The sequence below is a fragment of the Typopeltis vanoorti genome, chromosome 12, assembly GCF_054136105.1.
Source record: "Typopeltis vanoorti isolate ZY-2024b chromosome 12, IOZ_Tvanoo_1.0, whole genome shotgun sequence".
NCBI classification, from domain to species: domain Eukaryota; kingdom Metazoa; phylum Arthropoda; class Arachnida; order Uropygi; family Thelyphonidae; genus Typopeltis; species Typopeltis vanoorti.
In genome coordinates this window covers 48,223,143-48,242,197 of record NC_143560.1, presented here as the reverse complement: position 1 = coordinate 48,242,197, position 19,055 = coordinate 48,223,143, and the positions used below count along the sequence as shown (strand labels likewise).

The 19,055-nt window shown below is 35.9% G+C and overlaps 1 protein-coding gene across 3 annotated transcripts in view; it reads right to left on the bottom strand.

Moving 5' to 3' along the window:
• Positions 1-19,055, bottom strand: part of LOC150100765 (afadin- and alpha-actinin-binding protein-like) — a 187,217-nt gene that overhangs the window by 72,425 nt on the left and 95,737 nt on the right. For all 3 annotated transcript variants that reach the window (XM_090401952.1, XM_090401951.1, XM_090401954.1), the window contains one exon: positions 13,987-14,164. In XM_090401952.1, the coding sequence (XP_090258078.1) occupies positions 13,987-14,164 (178 nt within the window). The remainder of the gene's footprint in view (positions 1-13,986; positions 14,165-19,055) is intronic.

The window sequence follows — 19,055 nt, the reverse complement described above, 5'->3', positions numbered from 1 at the left end:
ATACTGTCTGGAAATGTTTTCGAGCCTGTAGAAATTTAGAGTAGTTATGTAATTGAATTCCAGGAGAGGATAAGGATGTGGGGGATAAGCATTAGCAATCTTCAAAATGAGCATAAATTTTGAATTATTCTGTATATGATATCCTTCATATTATATTTTCAACATATCTACGGTGGTTACGCACTGGATATTATAGTAATGTGCATCCTACAAAAAAAAAAAAAAAAAAAAAAAAAAAAAAAAAAAACCCGAAGAATCCCTGCTAAAACATCATTGGATATAAATTTTCAATACTAAAAAGATTCACAATTGGAAACTGAGTTATGCAATATAACATCGTTTGTTGTTCATAAAACAACAAAAAAAAAAAAATTAGTTTCTAGAACTGAAATGTGATAATCCATATAACGGTATTTTGCTAGGAAAGAAAGCAAAAGGTCATATTTATTTCAATAAATATTATTTAAAAATATAAACATGTGACAATATGCTCAATGCAAACATCTGAAAATTTGTGAAAAAAGTTGTTTCTATATTGGAACAACCAGTGCAACTGTTCCGTTGCAGTGATTTGAAGAATAAATTTATAATACAGCAAATTTGCTACTACTAAACAGATTCATTGCAAAGGCTGATCGATGGTCATTTCAGGATTGATTATTTTCGCAATTTTTTCAATTTTTGGGAAAAAACACAAATCATTTTAGAGGCAAAAAAAAGTCAAATATTTTAGGACAGTAAAGAAAATTCCAAGTAAAACAGTGTGTATAAAGACAGGTGACAAACTGTTAGTCAGGCACCAACAGTTAATCCATGAATGGCTCTAAAATAGCCGTAAAGGGATTAACGGCGGAGGGAGGTAATGGTATGATGACAGGTACAATGCTGATAAGTTTTGATCCATGCAGAATGCTATGGTGGGCTGGATATTTCATCCACCTCGGCCGGTAGGAAGGTTAAGAAAGATACCACTGCAAATCACTGAAATGATCAAAGATATATACACAAAAAACGAATGTGTAATAAGATATCAGAACACAAATACATCCCTATAAGGAAAGGCAACAGACAAAGTGCATGTTTTAGTCCATGTTTCTTTTAAAACATAATCATGGACAAAATAACAGAATTTAAGAAACAGAAATTAAATAGAATAAAAATTCAAAAAGAAAATTTAAATTTGGTTGAATATGCAGATGATGAAGCATTACTTGCATAAAACGAAGATCTCCAAAAGCAGTTATTCAAACTCCAATAGATAGGCAGCAGGCTTTAACATATAAATATCAAAAGAGAAATCAATGGTAACTGCAAAAGAACTGATCAGCTGTAAATCAGAACTAAATAAAAAAAATAGTGGAACAATAATGAAATTAAAACACCTAGAGTAACTGTGAACAGTGAAAATATAACACAGGATGAAGTAAAAGAAAAATCCCCGAAGGCTAATAAAATATTATCATTACATCCTCCACGGAGTCAGCAGACTCATTCTAGGAGGTTCAACTGACAACATATTTATCATAATGAATCTTAAAATCCTTAACACTCCCTGCATTAACAACATATTCCAGTAATGTGTTCCATTCACTCACAATTCCCCATGTAAAAATCTACTCCTCACACCCTTTTTCACCACACTCATGCATAACTTCCAAGGATAGCCCTCTTGCCTTCTACTCTTTTTATAATAATTTTAGAAATATCAGGATGCCTAAATTCAACTAAATGGAAAAATAAACATCCAACAAAACAAACAAAAGTAAGAATATATAAATCAGTAGTCTGACCAATATTGACACATGCATATGAAACACGAATAGGAACATCAAAAATACAACCAGTGAATATGACATGTGAAATGAAAACACTAAGAAAAAAGTTAAAAAAAATCGATATACGAAGTGGTATCAAAAAGTTTCGAGACTAGCTCTGTTTACAAGAAATTACTTTATTTATGTTTACACACTATCACCTTCAAAATAGTTCCCTTGCATAGCAATACAGCAATCCCAGCGTTCCTGCCACTTCTGGAATGAGTCCTGGAAGTCTTCTTTTCGAAGCATGTCAAGCACCTTCTGCGATTCGCACTGGATCTTCGCAATGGTGTCAAAAGGTGACCTTTGAGCTGGATCTTCATCTTCGGGAAGAGGACAAAGTTCGCAGGAGCCAAATCTGGCAAGTAGGGTGGGTGCAGAAGTGAGATCATGTTTCTGGCGAGAAACTCATGTGCGAGGAGAGCTCAGTGACAGGGTGCATTGTCGTCTTGGAGCATCCAGTTTCTCACGTGCCACAGAATCCGGTCGCTTTTGCCCGAATGTTCTCCCTCAGACGCCTTAAGACCTGACAGTAGAACTCGTTATTGACGGTCTGGCCCCTGGGGATGAATTCTTGATGCACAATGCCGCGAATGTCGAAAAAGACGATGAGCATGCACTTGGTTGAGCTGTGGACCTGCCTCGCCTTTTTCGGTCATGGAGATGATGGGCTCTTCCACTGTGAAGACTTGCTTCGTCTCAGGGTCATACCCATACACCAAAGTTTCGTCACTGGTAATGATCCTCGACATGAAGGACAGGTCATGCATGGCATGCTGACAGAGTTCTTGGCAGACTTCGATGCGATGTTCCTTCTGCTCCTGGGTCAGCAGCCTGGGGACAAACTTGGCAGCAACATGGCGCATGTTCAAATCACATGCGAGGATTGCCTGGACTGTTCCATATGACACACCGACAATGGCAGCAATGTTGTGGAGTGTTCTCCGACGATCCTCATGCACAAGTTGCTGAATGGTTTCGACATTTTCAGGGGTTGAGCTCATTGAAGGTCTTCCTGATCTCTTGAAAGTTTATTTTTCACTTGGTTAGAGTATAATAAATTTAGTTTAATCCATTTATCCAAGTGTGAGCAAACAAGGTATCTCAGCTTGGGCCTGGCTCCCACTGAAGAGACCTCAATAAAGGTCGAAACTAGTCTGGGTAGTGGCCCTTCCCTTAATGCATAACATTAGACATATCCGCAAGGAGATGTGTTTTAATGCATTAAGGGAGATACTGAGACAGGAGTGTTGGTAGCTTGCTACACCTTTGCAACGAGTTGCCCTGGTGTTGTATCACCTTGCCCTAGTCCTGAAGATACTTTCAGGTGCAAACTTTGTTTGCTCACACTTGGATAAATGGATTAAACTAAATTTATTATATTCCTGATCTCTTGTTGTCTTCCAGTGATGTTCTTCGGCTCTTGATGCACGTATGCCATTCAAAACACCTCGAACAACTCGTTGCAGCATTGCTGAATCATGTCCAACGTCTCTGTGGCAGATTTGCCCAGTTGCACACAGAATTTCACGTTCGCTCCTCATTCTAACTTGCTGTCCATGATGAAATCGCAGACATGGTAATGCACATGGTCAGAATAGCAACAGTTGCACAGCTCCCGATGTACACAGGATGATGTCTTTTGGCACACTGACTTACGAAGGTCGGTGCTCCCTGTAACTGTGTGCGGCTTTGTGCTGCCATCTGTTGGCGTGTTACAAAACTAGTCTCGAAACTTTTTGATACCACCTCGTAGTAAAGAAACAAATAGATTTATGAAAAATGTCAACTACAACCCATAAACACATGGGAAAAAAAGAGAATGGAATGGAATTGGCATGTTAATAGGATGGACCCAAAATGAATTGTTAAGCTAACCAGAGACCAGAAACAAACAAAAAAAATAAATAAAAATCACTTTGTAGATTAAGAAAGTGATGGAGCAACTATTTGCATTGAAGTATTAGACATGCAACAAGCTGAAGCTTGAAGCAAGAAGAAATATGAAATAACCCAGCATTCTGTGTTTCTGTCTCTGATGAGAACCATACTTTTAAACAGATGTCAGACCAATGAAACCTTTATTCTTCACTCTCAACTTTAGGTCATAGACCTTTTGCAACAAAGTTCACTGCAATTCATCTTGTCACTGTTTCCTTGGTCTTCCATGTTTTTTTTTTTTAATACTTGTATTAATTTTTTTTATTCTTCTAATTATATTATAATTTTACATCATCAAGCTTTTGTCATTACTGTTTCTTTACTATCCACAAGTTGTAAATAAGATTTGTAAGGCAATTTTTTTTTTATATCTCCTCACTGCTGATCTTATCAAATTTCATTTTCTCACAAGTTTCTTAAGGAATTTTCATTTTGTATCTAGTTAACTGTTTCAGCTTTTATTTCAGACTCCTAAATTGAAATTTAAAACTACTTTTACAACAAAAGTTTACACACACTCAATGGACAGAACATTAGATACCTACCTAATAGCATGTCAGTTCTCCTCTAGCCGAATAACAGCCTATACTCTCCAAGACATCAACACCACTAGATGCCAGAGGTGGCCGACCAGAGGTAATTCCGGCCATGCCTGTTGCAGCATTGTCAATAACTGTGCCTTGCACACCAGTTCCAGATACACAGATCTGATGCCTCATTCAATGGAATCCCAGAGAGATTTTACTGGATTTAAATCTGGACCTTGGAGAACACTGGAAGGTTGCGGCCTGGTTGGGGGGGGGGGAGCAGTGTATCATCCTGCTGAAACAGACCATCAACTGCAAGATATGCAAAGGCCATGAAAGTGTGTAGATGATCAAGCTAGCACATTCTGGTAGTTCACAAGGACCTCTTCAGACACACTAAGGGACTAGAGAGGTCGTTAAATGCTACGAACTACCAGAATGTGCTGGCTTGATCATCTACACACTTTCATGGCCTTTGCACATCCTGCAGCTGCAGCATGAGAAGGCTCCCCAAACCATCACAGAGCCGCGCCACCACCACTACCTTGAATAGAGCTGACCTGGAACAACAAGACAATAGCCTCTTGCTATCAATGCCACATCTGCAACCATCCATCAGTTTGGTACAACTACTAATGGGATTCAGACCACACGACTCTGGTTCACTTTTATGGTTCCAACACCAGGCAAGGCGATACCTCGCCTAGTGTCATTCCTAGTCATCAAATGGCACATAGTTGGCCACCACTTGCTTGCTGGGGAGCAGGGACCTCCATTGATATGATTGTTCTCAAGAACCCTAGGGTTCTTACTACTTGGGCAATAGAATGACCCACCTATTTTGTGCTGATATGTCAACGATCAGTTGCTAAGATCACCACATTTACCCATGTTCGTTGATTGAGATTTATAGGATAGATGCAGGAGAATTGTTTCAGCACTTGGCTAAAGGAATCAGAACAAGTAGTCATCCCTGGAAGTTGAATAAAGGTGTGGTTAGTAAGGGTATGAGGACTAGATTTTTTGCTTGGAGAGTTCTGAATGAGTGGAATGGGTTGCCAGAGTCAGTCGTGAGTGCTTTGTCTGTTGATGGGTTCAAGAAGAAATATGATAGATTGTGTGGATAGACTGGGTCTCCTGCGATGAGTCTTCAGACTCCATGGAGGTGCCCGTATAATAATAATATGGTCCCTCCCCCTTTTTTATCCATTTTAATGAAAACATGGTCCATCTTACCATGTTATAACTACGAAGCTCCACATTAAGGCTTTCACAAATAATTAAGGTGATTCATGCTAAAGGTATTATTATTGTTAGCTCTGAGAGTTTTAAAACCTTTAAATTTTCAAAAGGGAAAACCTTATTTGCTCAGAAATTACAATATTTTATCCCTTCTTTTAATGGAAATCATTAAAAGAAGGGACTTTTTTTGTGCTCTTTCCTTCAGGACTGGAGATCTGCATCTCCAAATTTTCAATCAAGAACACATTAGGTCTTTAAATACATCATCAACTGCTCCTCAGAAGAGGTCCTGACTGCCCTCATAAAAACATTAAAAGAAATCTAGAATAATCCACTCAGTTGATCCAAAAGAAAGGACACTTTGCAGTTTGCCAATGCTCTTCCTAACACAACTAGAACATATCCTTTCTTAACCTATAGCCCACCCCTACTATGGCAATTTCATGCTTGTCATCAGCAGTGAATCAACCACTTCCTCAACAAACACAACAGCTAACTTTTACAATGGAATAAGTTTCTCTCTAGAAAGTGAACATGGTAGGTGTTGTCGAATGTAATGGAAGTGAATGTGCAGAATCAGGGAAACTAGAGTTATTAAGGAGGGGGGGGAGTAGATATGCAGATTTTAGGGAGACACTTGAGTATGTGAATGTGTGTAATATGTCCAAGCGAGTAGGAAAGACCACGAATCAGAATGGTATATTAGTAAAAGGCATCAAAATAGGGATGGGACAAATCGGCTTCTGCAATTCATGTATACAAATGCCAGATGTATTAGGAACAAGAAGGAAGAATTTTTGGCATTGGTTGGCACTTCCAGACCACAGGTTATTGGCATTAGTGAAACATGGCTGACAAAAGATGACACAGCTAATGGGATTGAATGTGAGGGGTATGGTGTGTTCAGGAGTGACAGGGAGAATAAAATGGGGAGGAGAGTGTTATTGATGATAGATGGGCTACAGTCAAGAAGAATAGAATTGGAACTGCAGGATAGAGAAAAGAGCACTTTTGAGGCTATTTGGTGTGAGATTGAAACTAGCACAACAAAATATACAGTTGGGTGCTGCTATAGACCAGAGGATGGAATAGATGGTGGAGATAGTATGCATAAGCAAATAGAAGAAATGAGTGGAAGGAGGGTAATATTATGGGAGATTTCAACTATGGTAACATTGATTGGAAGGAGGAGAGGACCCATGGGAGGAAGGAATTGGATTTTATGCGGTTATTAAGGGATAACTATCTGCGACAGCATGTAATGGAAAATACAAGGGGTCAGAGAGTGCTTGACCTAGTAATTGCATTTGAGAATTTGGCTGTAACGAATATGACCACATTGCCACCAATTGGTGAGAGTGATCATAGGGTCTTGACTTGGGAGGTGGCTAAAGGTGTGGAATTTCCAATTAAGACAGGGTATATGTGGAATTATCGGGCTGGTAAGTATGACAAGCTTAGGAGATTGATTGGTTCAATGCCATGGCATGTACAACTGTAAGGGCTAGAAGCTAATAATGCATGGGAGGCGGTTAAGAAGTGTTTGCATGAAGCAATGGCTGACTGTATACCTAGAGTCTGAATAATAAATCAAGTAGGGGTTAAATGGATGAATAACACCATTAAGCTTGAGCTGCAAAAAAAGAAACACCTATGGAGGGAATTTAAGGAGAAAGGTGACCGGCAGGCATATGAACGGTATAAAGCGCAGGCCAGAAGTAACGAGTGTGGTAAGAAAAGCAAAAAAGGATTACGAAAGAACATTGGCCATGCAGACTAAAGAGAATCCAAAAGTTTTTCATATGTTTTAATAAAAGAAAAAATGTATATGGCAGAATGATTTTAAAGAATGCCGATGGTAGGGAGGTAACCGAATCAGTTGATATAGTTGAATTACTGAGTGAACCAATAGATTATACGGGAATTGTGGCGAATGAAGTGGAGGTGAGTGGTCTATTGCAAAACCTCAATGTCAATACTTCTGTGGGATTGGATGGTATACCAGCTCGTGTCGTACGTGAAGTGGCAAAAGAATTGTCAGTACCCTTGACCATTTTGTTTAATTTGAGTCTTGGGTCTGGGTTAGTCCCGAGAGGGTGGAAAGGGGGGGGGGAATAGTTCCACTGCATAAAGGAGGTTTCAAGACTGCTGTTGTAAATTACCGACCGATTAGCATATCAGGAATCATTGTCAAGGTCTTGGAGAAATTAGTCAAAAGAAAAATACAGGATTGGATAGATGAAAATAGGATACTGTATGGGGAAGAACATGGTTTTGTGAAGGGTAGATCATGCCTCAGTAACTTGCTCACGTTTTATAACACAGTGACGGCTGAACTAGATAAGGGTAATGGGTTTACAGTGATTCTACTGGACCTTGCCAAGGCCTTTCACAGGATACCGCATGGAACTCTAATCAGTAAACTGGAGCAGATGGGGATGGATATAGGGTTGGTGAGATGGATAGGAGGGTAGTTGATTGAGAGATACCAGAGAGTGGTTTACTCAGGAGTGGAATCCAAAAGACGGCTTGTGACTAGTGGTGTGCCGCAGGGTTCTGTTCTTGGACACTACTTTTCAATTTGTTCACTAATGATATAGGAAAAGATCTGAGAGGAAGTGTTCACTTGTTTGCTGATGATGCAAAGTTGGATAGAGCAATTGTGAGTGCACAGGATGTCAAAATTTTGCAAGATGATTTGGATAGTTTGGAGGACTGGGCTAGGGAAAATGGATGTCAATTTAATGTGGCAAAGTGTAATGTTATACATTTTGGAGTGAAAAGATTAGCAGCAGTATATCACATTGGTGGAACCGTACTCCAGGAGATTGATGAGGCCAGGGATTTGGGAGTGTTGGTGGATAGGGAGTTGAAGTTTAGGGGTGGGGCACATTGGAAAAGTGGCTAAATCAGCTCATCAAATCACTTGGTTGCTGAAAAATACTTTAACAAGCAGAGACAAACAAGTTATTGTTCCTCTGTATCGAGCCTTGATAAGATCCCATCTAGATTACTGTGCCCAGATATGGGCACCTCTCGAGTACATCTCGACAGTACAGAGCACAGCAATTCAAGTCAATAATATACATGACTAAGAGACTTTCAGGTTCCAAGATCTCTCAATGAACAGCTCAGAGAAGCTAGTGATAAAAGAAAGACTTCAATGAAAAGAGGAGGACAAGTGTTAAATGAAAAAAAAAAAAGATCAATCTAAACAGAAAATAAGTTAACTGAAAACAGCTTCAAATTTATGGATAGCAGGTATAGACATAGGTGAATAATGATAAATATGAAGACAATTATATTTTATTTTGAAAATATTAGTTTTTCTGAGTGCATTCACTTGCATTATCATGACAAATGGAGACTGCAGATAGATATCTCAGTGGTAGCCTCATTTACTTTGATTTTGCAATAGTACCATCTTTTAGGAAGAAAATAAATTGAATCCTTTGCAGAGAATTTCAGAAAAAAAGTTTTATTATAGAAGTAACTGGAAGAGAGTTATTTTACAAAAACATTTTTGACTGCCATTTGGAAAAATGGCAACAGGAGTGTTCAGCTCAGAACTTTGGGACTTAATATACTCATTGGGATAGCCTAATGAGCAACTGACCAGCTATGATGCAGTTATGCCACATCATGCCAGTCTCAAGCCTGGATAAATGAGAGGGTTGAGCAAAGTGCTAACAACCCATCCACCTAAAAAAAAATGCTTTGATATAGAAACCAGGACCATAGAGAGGTCCCATGCTCCCAATGGGGTGAACAGGAATAAGTAAATAATGAGCAACTATGCCAATTTTCAAAATACCATGAATTGCTTCTATTTTTCACAAAATAAAAATAGGAAGTTCACTATTTAATAATTACTGAGTGCTCTTTCAAGTGTTTATACTGAAGTTAAAAGAGCAGCATTTATAGACACCAAATATTTATTTATATTAGGGTATTACATACAATAGAAGGATTTTTCCAAAAATTTAGAAATTAATAGTCATGCAATGAATGGAATAGCAAGTATCTTCATCAAGTGTCATCCCCTAGGAGGAGGTTGCCAACTGTGTCATGGAACTTTTCTTTCTTTTGCTGCTCAGGAACATTTATGGTAATTAAAGCCAGTCCAGTCCTTAATGTCTATCTTCAAACAACCACATTCTCCTGGATCTAATTCTACCTCTTTTTCTGTCCAGTTTCCCTTCTAATATTAATTAGAGAATGCCTTCTTGTCTAGTTTAGTTAGATGTCCAAAATATTTAAGTTCTTTAACGATTTTCATTTTTGCTTTCTTTAAAACATTTTAGTTTTTTTATTTTTGCTGTCCATAATATTTTCAACATTCTTCTCATGGTTCACATTTCAAAAACTTCTCATTTTTCTGTTTCTTTATTTAGAGTTCAAGTTTCACTATTATAGAGAAGGCTTGACAAGATCTAGCACTTTATTAATCTTTTTCTTGTGTCTATGTTAATGTCTCTGGATGTTAGAACAGTTTTCATATCAATAAAAGTTTTTCTTGCTACCTCTATTCTCTTTTTTTTTTTTTTTTTTAAATTTCTTTAAGGGAATTCCTCCATCTGTAAGCATTTATATTCTGCATCATATATATTATTAAAAATAACCTTTAGATCATTTATTGTATAAATATATACAAGATTTAACCTGTTCAATTTTCTTTTGGTTAACAGTTATATTTAGTTTCTTATTTATTGGTTCTTTTGATATAATCATGCACCTTGTTTTCTTCAGGTTAATAATTAATCCAATGTCTAAGCTTCTGTTGTAAATTTCTGTGGCTAAGTTTTGAAGATCATCTTCAGATTTGGCAATAGCAGCACTATGTCACCTGCATACGTGAAGTTGTTGAAGTTCCTACCTATGACTTTTACACCCTTCAATTCTGCAATATTTTTAAAAAATTTGTTCACTATATATATTATACAATAAAGGTGATAAAACACATCCTTGTCTTACTCCTTTTTTGATTTAAAAGCTCTCAGAATATGCATTTTTGTATCTTATGAAGGTCATTTAATTCCAGTATATATATTTGGAATTATATGTAGATCTTTTCCTTTTAGACCATTATTCTTCAATTTCTAATGATATATTGAATCAAATGCTTTGGCATGATTGATAAAATAAAGATTATGCTTTTCTGGTAATCAAGGCTTGCAGAGTGAAAATTTCTTCTCTTGTCCCTTTGTCTTTTTGAAAACCTGATTGAGTGTCTTCTATTTCTATTGATAAAGTGCCTTTTATTCTTTCTAGGATTATTCTCAGTAACAATTTCATAATGTTGGATCGTAACTTCTTCTCAATCACGTTTTATCGTCTTACAATTCTCTCTCTTTAGTATTTAACTAGTTGCAGGCTGATATATCAATTGAATATGAAGAAAATTTATATTATACTGTGGCACTCCATATTCTGAATTGCAAGAGCAATTTAGATAAATCAACCTTCAACTATATTAGGTTATTATAAGCTGATTTTGGGCTGAGGTTTTTATTCTTACTACATAGGGTTCCTGCTAAGATTCATATTATTTTAATGAGCGGTGCAATGAAACAATCAGGCAAATACAAGATTCAATTCAAATAAAATTATTTAATGCAGTGTCACATAAATTACATCATAACACAGTATTCCAACAGGGACATTATAATTAAATGAATATAAAGCTTTCTCATTAAGATTCTAGTATACTACTCAACTGAGCTTAAACTTTATAATTAAAGATTATATTTAACAGATCTTATTCTTCTTATTACAGAGAACTTCTATCATAACCTTACTCTGATCAAGGTAACATTAAAAACATTTAAATATTAAATCAATTCAAGATATTCAGAAAGAATACAACTCGTGAACCATCAGACATTTATTTGTAATTCTCTAAGCTCAGTTAATCAAAATTAGTTCTTGTAAGTTCGAGATTGCTAAATTACAACAAATATGCTTCTCAATATTCTCGTTCAGTCAATAAACACTTTAATTCAATAAAATAGCACCTTGTCACTTGAAGAGGGAAAAGTCAGCACAACACACATTAAATCTTGACTCGCTGAATGCAACAACTAGGAGCAATTTACTTTCAGCGGAATTAATTTTTGTTACTTCTCACTAAGTATAGTATAGGTAATCTTACCAGAATATAGCTTCATCACATCTTAAGGAGATTGAACAACATTTTTAAAGTCCTTGCTGACATTTACTTTGTAATAACACAGACTTAAAAGAATCTTCCACTTCCACGACTGATTTATAGACTCGGGAGAATATAACCTTTATGCACTTGGTTTAAATTATCTACCTATTTCTTCTTTTTCTTATACGTATTATCCTATTTCCTGCACTATTCCACTCTTAGGCATTAGGAAGTTTTGGTAAAAATCCAACTCAGAAAAAGGTAAGTTAAATTGCTAAGCGATTCACGGTCCTTTAAATTCCGTTTCTGGCACATCAAAATTCCCCTCCAGTTTCCAGCTACCGTTCTCTATACTCCCCTAACTTTCGTTTTCATATCCACTCCTTCCTTTTTTCTGGCCAAAAACTGGTTCTCACCGGTTTAGCTCATATCGAATTTGTTTTTCTCTTTGTATATAGTAGTTCATGCTCCAAAACGCGCTAGGAGAAACTTGCATGTTTTCTCACAACAACCAATCAAATGATATCACAAAGAATCTTCTGGATATATTAAAATTACATACATTACAGTTTCTTATATTATTATTATCAAAGGAATAAAGTAAATAAAATAAACGACAATTTAATATAGAGCTTTTCATGTTTATAATATATTTTAAAATCACATAAATAAAATTAACTAACAAAACTCAAAAGGAATTACATGAATAACATTTTATAAGCAAGAAACTAACAGAATAAATTTAAATAAGTCCTGCTTATGACATAGTAGATGATGTTAATTATGAATGAAGTATTATTACTTATATCTTCATTCACAATTTAACAACAATATGGCTTGTTAAACTTATTAGTCTATATTTTGAATATTCAAAAGTTTTTGGAAATTTAAGGATAGTGACAAAGATGGATTTTCTTAGATCAGCAGGGATGTGTCCTGCATCATATATATTATTAAAAATAATCTTTTAATCACCATTAATTGCATTTTCATTTCATTTCTTCAAAAATTCAATAGGAATCTGATCAGGGTTTGGTGTTCTATGTGTTTCCATTTGACTTATAGCATACTCTATTTCTTTGTATGCAGTTGGTTTACCAACCATATTTTGTATGTCTGGTGCATCTGTGTGAACAGAATTTCTAGTAGTATTTTTCCATTTTGATCTCTTATACAAAGATGAAATTTTTCTTTTTGTCAGAGCCTGGATTTATTTATGCATTTCTTTACTACTGTGTTTGTCCAATTCCTTCAGTACTGGATAAAAGATGAAAACTTGCCTAATACAGAAAAGCATGCAAGGTTCACATGCAGTACATAATTCATAAAACGAAGACTCAGAAGAAGAAGTACGACAAACTTTACTTAAGGCTACATGGGAACCAGAAGATTCAGTTCATGTAGCCATGTAGGAACATTTCTGGGTATCCAAATGCCAAAAAAATCCATTATAGGTTTGATTCTAGTTGCCAACTAAAGAAAATAAAAAAAGCTTTTTCTACTTTTTTTTCTCAGGTAGTTCCTCAGTAAATCACTCTTCAAGTAAAGGCAGATAAAAAATTTTGCTGTAAACCCTGTATATCAAGAGGGAAAAAAAAAATCAACTATAGAACTTTGTTTTTAGATAAATACCCAAATGTCAGGGCCCAGGATGGCAAGCAACAGTTCTTTGTCACCTGATGCCTTAAAAATCACTGACAGCCATGAGCTCAGCTAAGGATTTGTTGCCTATCAATTTCCAAAAAGGCTAAAAGGACTCCGTCTTTGGGAAATAAAAGACATTATAAGATTTTTGTTTTTTTTATGTATTAAAAAAAAAGTTTTGAATGAAACAGCTTTGTTTCAATGCAATGCACAGCTGTATGCAGGTACATGTAATAAAGGCTGTTAGTCATCCAAGCAACACCTCTTGAACACTCACTCTTCAGTTCCAACTTTAATCCATGTCGTTCTGGGCTTCTAATTCCTAAACATGAGCTATGCAGAGTTATTTTATGAGCTATCTCAAAATGGTTCAGTATATGGGTTTGCAAAGTGAGAAAAGCAATGCAAAAAACCAAAGAATGTGAAGGACATTATTTTAACATGGAACATCTCAGAAACCTAATAATGTGAGTGGTCGTCAAACTTCTTTTCAAACCTTCATATTTACATGATTAACTAAGCTTGAACATTTACCAGCATAATGTCAAAAAAGTAAAAACTAAGATTAAAGAGCTAATGTCTTACAATGACTAAAAACAGAAAATTCAGAAATTACAGTTTAATGAACCTGTATGAAAGAAAACAGCATAAAAGACAAATTTACCTTGAGTTGGCTCAAGTTCTTTAATATACTGTTTTAAGGAATTCCAATTATCCCTTAAGGTGGCCTCTATCTGTCTACCAACAATACTGAATGGCATCTGAAATAAGCTTCTGAAATGACTAGTCGAAGCCTGACAGGAACTGTGTGTTGAATTTTCATTGAGCAATGAACCGTCTGCCTAGATTAAGTAAGATTAAGTAAATACAAATATAACAAGACTCATCATTAATAAGATGTTTTATTATATAAAGTCTAGTCTAGTCTATAATAAGGGTTAATAAACTTTGGTCTTTAGGACAGAGACTCAAACTTTTTTTTTTGTCTGTGACCTGGCAATTAGGAGTGCAATCAAATTTGTAGTGGGACTTAACTCAGTATAAAAGGAAGCAGGAAAAGAAATGCACAAGTCATGATACTTTCTGAGCTGCAATTGGGTTAGCCTGGGGGAGGGGGACATGGATTTTAAAAAAAGTGCATGCATAATCCACATCTAAACTCCAAAAATTATATTTAAAAAAAAATTAAAATTTCCATATTTTTTTATTCAACTGAATAAAAATTCAAGTTCATTTAGCTACAATAACTTGAAACCTCCTGCAGCTTTAAGTTTTTTTTTGACATCAACATGATAATAATCACTGCACACGTTGAAAAAAATCGCTATTTATCTACTGCTTGTTAATACAATGATAACAAAAACACATTTTATTAGTACATTGTCTCTGGCAATGAGTGGGAGATAGTCTTGTGTGAAGGCATACATCGGCCAGCATGCATGCAGCTTAGAGAGATCACTGAGTGTTTGTGCTATGTGCTCTTTGAGGAATGAGATGAGTTTAGAAGAAAATAGAGAAAGTGTATATACAGGTCATACTTTTCTTAAATAGATGGAAGGGACATGTTTTTGAATGGCATGCAAAAGAATGAGTGCAAAAGTATGAGTATGGCAACATAGTGAAAGAAACAGGCACTTAAATACAAAGCTGCATGAGTAAAATAAAAGTTAGAATAGGTGAAGAGGAGAAAAATGTAAGAGAAGAGTGGAACAAAAAAAGATTGAAACACAGATTATGCAGAATTTTAGCATTTGATTAAGCAAGTGAAGAAGAAAATGTCTAGAGAACAGATCAAAGGAAATAAACAGGAACAGCATGCAAGCACAAGAACATTATCTGGGAGTGAAGATGAGTAATGTCACTGAAGGTCATGAAAATGCAGATAGAGCAAGTAAACGATACTGTTATATCAGTAGGTCAAATGACTTGAAAGACAAACATAATACAATAGATGATATGAAAGAAGAGAAAAAGAAGTGTGTGAACTATGATTGTGGGTTTTTTCCCACAGTTTGATAGAAGTGAGTTGAGAATACTGGCTGTAACAAACTATGAACAGTGAATAGACATGAAAAAAGGAACGACATGCAGTATGTATGAACTGAATCAGATAGATAGATTGCATTTATATGGATTTGAAAGTAGGTGTTTAAATAAAATTTCTGGTCTGGGATAACAGAATGTAATGAGTTAGGGAAATGTGATGTTAGGAAGACTGACTGCAGACACAGGCAAATCAAGAGGCAGCAAATAATCAGATAGGTGTGATGTCAGAAGATGATGAAATATGTAACAGGATGGGATACTTAAAGAAATGGGATGTTATTAAAGAATATAAAGCTATTTGTTGGCCTAAAGGGGAGAAATTTGCTCTTAATTTGACTTGTCCAAAAATTGCAGGCTTCGGTTTGGTTGATGGAGCAGACTGAAAAGAAGAAAGAATAGATGGGGAGAAAAGGAAACAGAGGCTACAGGAATAATTACCTAAAATGGCATATGAAGTGACATCATCAGAGAAGCTGCCCACAATCATGGTAGCCACTTTGCTCTGATTGGGAAGAGTGAGCAGTCTTAGCTTGGAAGGTGGCTAAGTATGTCAAATTTTACAGTTTAAGCATATATGTGGAATTATAGAGAAGATAATTATGACAATCTTAGAAAACAGCTTGGAGTAATATTACAAGCATTAGAAACTGCAAGAGAAAGACACTAATAGTGCATAAGAAGTGGTTAAGGGATGTTTGAATGAAACCACTTACTTATTCTAATGCATTCCAAACATTAGAATAAGTAAGTGGAAGTTAAATGGATGAGTAACATCATTCAACAAGAGATGTCTGAAAGATGTGAAAGGAATTGAAGGAGAAACATTATAAGCAAGTTTTTACTGGCAAGGAAGACAAAATCAAAAAAAGGAAAATCAGCTGAACAGGCTAAACTAAATAGAATCCCACATAGTTCTTTTTGTTATGCAGCAAGTAAGAAGGAAAAATGATTATGAAAGGATAAATTTAGTAAATTCAAATAAGTAGGAATCTGATAGCAACAGAAGAAAAAGTAGAATTACCGAACAGTCATTCTGATAGGAGGTGTGACATCCAGGCAGAAGTAATACAATTGTTGGTTATGCAATGGGATATTGCAAATCTCAATGCACATAGAGAAGTAGAATTAGGCAGGATATCTACTGTTTATTAAGAGAAACTGTCGATATATATAGCTAGACTATTTAATTTTAATACCTTAGTTAAAATGGGATCCAAGATAGAGGTATCAAATTATATATAGGTCAGTATCTCTGGAATAGTCATTAAAGTAGTAGGAAAAGTTAGTTAAGACTTGATTTCAGGAATGGGGGGAGATACAATAACTGATGGAGGACAATCATCAGAAAATCATAGCAATCTTTCACTCAAGTCTAAAGAAAAAAGTTCAACACTGGAAGATACCTACATTTTATGCTGCATGATCATTCTGTCCAAAAACTGGCCATCATCAAAACACTCAAAGACAGGTCTTTTGCAATATCTAGTGATGGCAACAAAAAGGCAAAAAGAAATAACATATCTTAAAAATATACTTATGTTTACAGCTATTTTGCCTGCTTTTGTTTAGGAGCAACCCCTTTTTTAATGTCATTGGCTTTTTACTCAAGAATTCTTAGGGCATTGCAGATGTATTTTAGAGACAAATATATGTAGCATAATAGAAGAAAATTTGCACATACCTTTTCTTAGATGTTGTTGCCTGTCTTCTTTCTGCGGTGTGCATCCTTCTGCTGTTATAGTGTTGAAAGGGGAGTGGGAATGACTTAGGCAATGTGGGAGAATTAATTTGAAAAAACTGGTTTTTTTTATATAATATATACACATTATTTTTAAGGGTGGGCAGAGCGCTTTTTTTGTAAGGTGGAAAAAAGATGAAAAGGGGGCTGAAAATAGACACTGTTTTTTAGGCGAAGGGTTTATGGGAAAAGGAGACCGGGGAGCGAGCCGTTTCGACTGTGTGGGTCGTCGCCTGAACTCGTGGAGAAAGTGGATGCTATGTCATGTTGGCTTGGTGTTTCTGCCTTTGAAGTGTTTGTGTTATTGCCTATTGGTCAGAGTTGGAATCTACACAACATAAAAATTAGGTCACAACTCCCTGAGATTACATAGGGTTGGTGGACGTTGATCGAGTTCTTGTCACATTTTATGGCTATCGTTTCCCATATTCTAAGCATTGTTTCATTGCCATATCTATTATGATGGCCTTGTCGATTTGCAGGGTATGTTTCTGTTCAAGGGCGTGAACTTCTATTTCTGTTTTCCCTGTACTTGTATTCTATTTTTTTTTTTTTGATGTTGAGTTTTTTAGTGTTTAAATGTTCTGGAATAGGAATGTTACAGTCACGGAAGTGTTCTTGTAGTCTTGCCCATAAAGACCTGATGGTAGAACCTGTGTAGGTGATATCACAGTCTTTTTGGCAGGGAAATTTGTAGACTATATTGTGGTGTTCTAATAATTCTTTGTGTGTGTGAAAGATTTAGTGGATTTTAGAAGATTTGTGAATTTTTGGTTTGTGGTGAATACCAGTTTGTAGTCAGTATGTTTGAAAATGTATTTGTAGGCTTTGTATGTGAAAGTTTGATAACTTTTTGTGTTGGGAGGTTTGTTTTGGTGGTTGGGTTGTTTTGGCAGTTTTTTTTGCTGTCCTGTTTGCACAATTTATTACTTGTGTGGTATAGTTGAATTTTTTTTAAAACTCTGTGTTGAGTTAATTATGGTTAATTGAAAACTTGTAAGCATTTATGAATTGTGATAGGATGACCGATTTTTTGACTGAATTGTATGTATGATGGTATGAGTAGAAATGGAGGTAGTTTCCGATATGGGTGGGTTTGTGGTATATTTTCGTGGCTATTTTGTTGTTTTTTTCTGATTAATGTTAAGTTAAAGAAATTGATGGATTTGTTCTGTTCAGTTTCTATTGTGAATTTTGGTCGGTTGCTGTAACTGTTAAGGGACGCTTATAAGGTGGTTATGTGTGTGTTGGTTCTCCATTGCACAGAATATTGTCCACATATCTGCCATAAAAGGTGATGTGGGGGGGGGGGTCTACAAATATAGTCTACAAATTTCCCTGCCCAAAAGACTGTGATATCACCTACACAAGTGCTATGGCAGATACCATCAGGTCTCTATGGGCAAGATTACAAGAACACTTCCGTGACTGTAACATCCCTATTCCAGAACATTTAAAATACTAAAAAATGCAACATCAAAAAGAAAAATAGAATAAAAAATACAGGGAAAACAGAAATAGCAGTTCACACCCTTGAACATAAATATATCCTGCAAATCGACAAGGCCATCATAATAGACAGACAAGACAACGAAACAATGCTCAGAATATCAGAAATGATAGCCATAAAATGTGATGAGAACTCAATCAACGTTCACCGACCCTACATAATCTCCGAGAGTATGAAGCTCCACAACATAAAAATTAGGTTACAACTCCGACCAATAGGCGATAACACAAACACTTCAAAGGCAAAAACACCAAGCTGACACGACATAGCATCCACTTTCTCCACGAGTTCAGACGACCCACACAGTCGAAACGGCTCACTCCCCGGTCTCCTTTCCCCATAAACCCTTCGCCTAAAAAACAGTGTCTATTTTCAGCCCCCTTTTTCATCTTTTTCCCACCCCTACAAAAAATGCACTCTGCCTACCCTTAAAAATAAT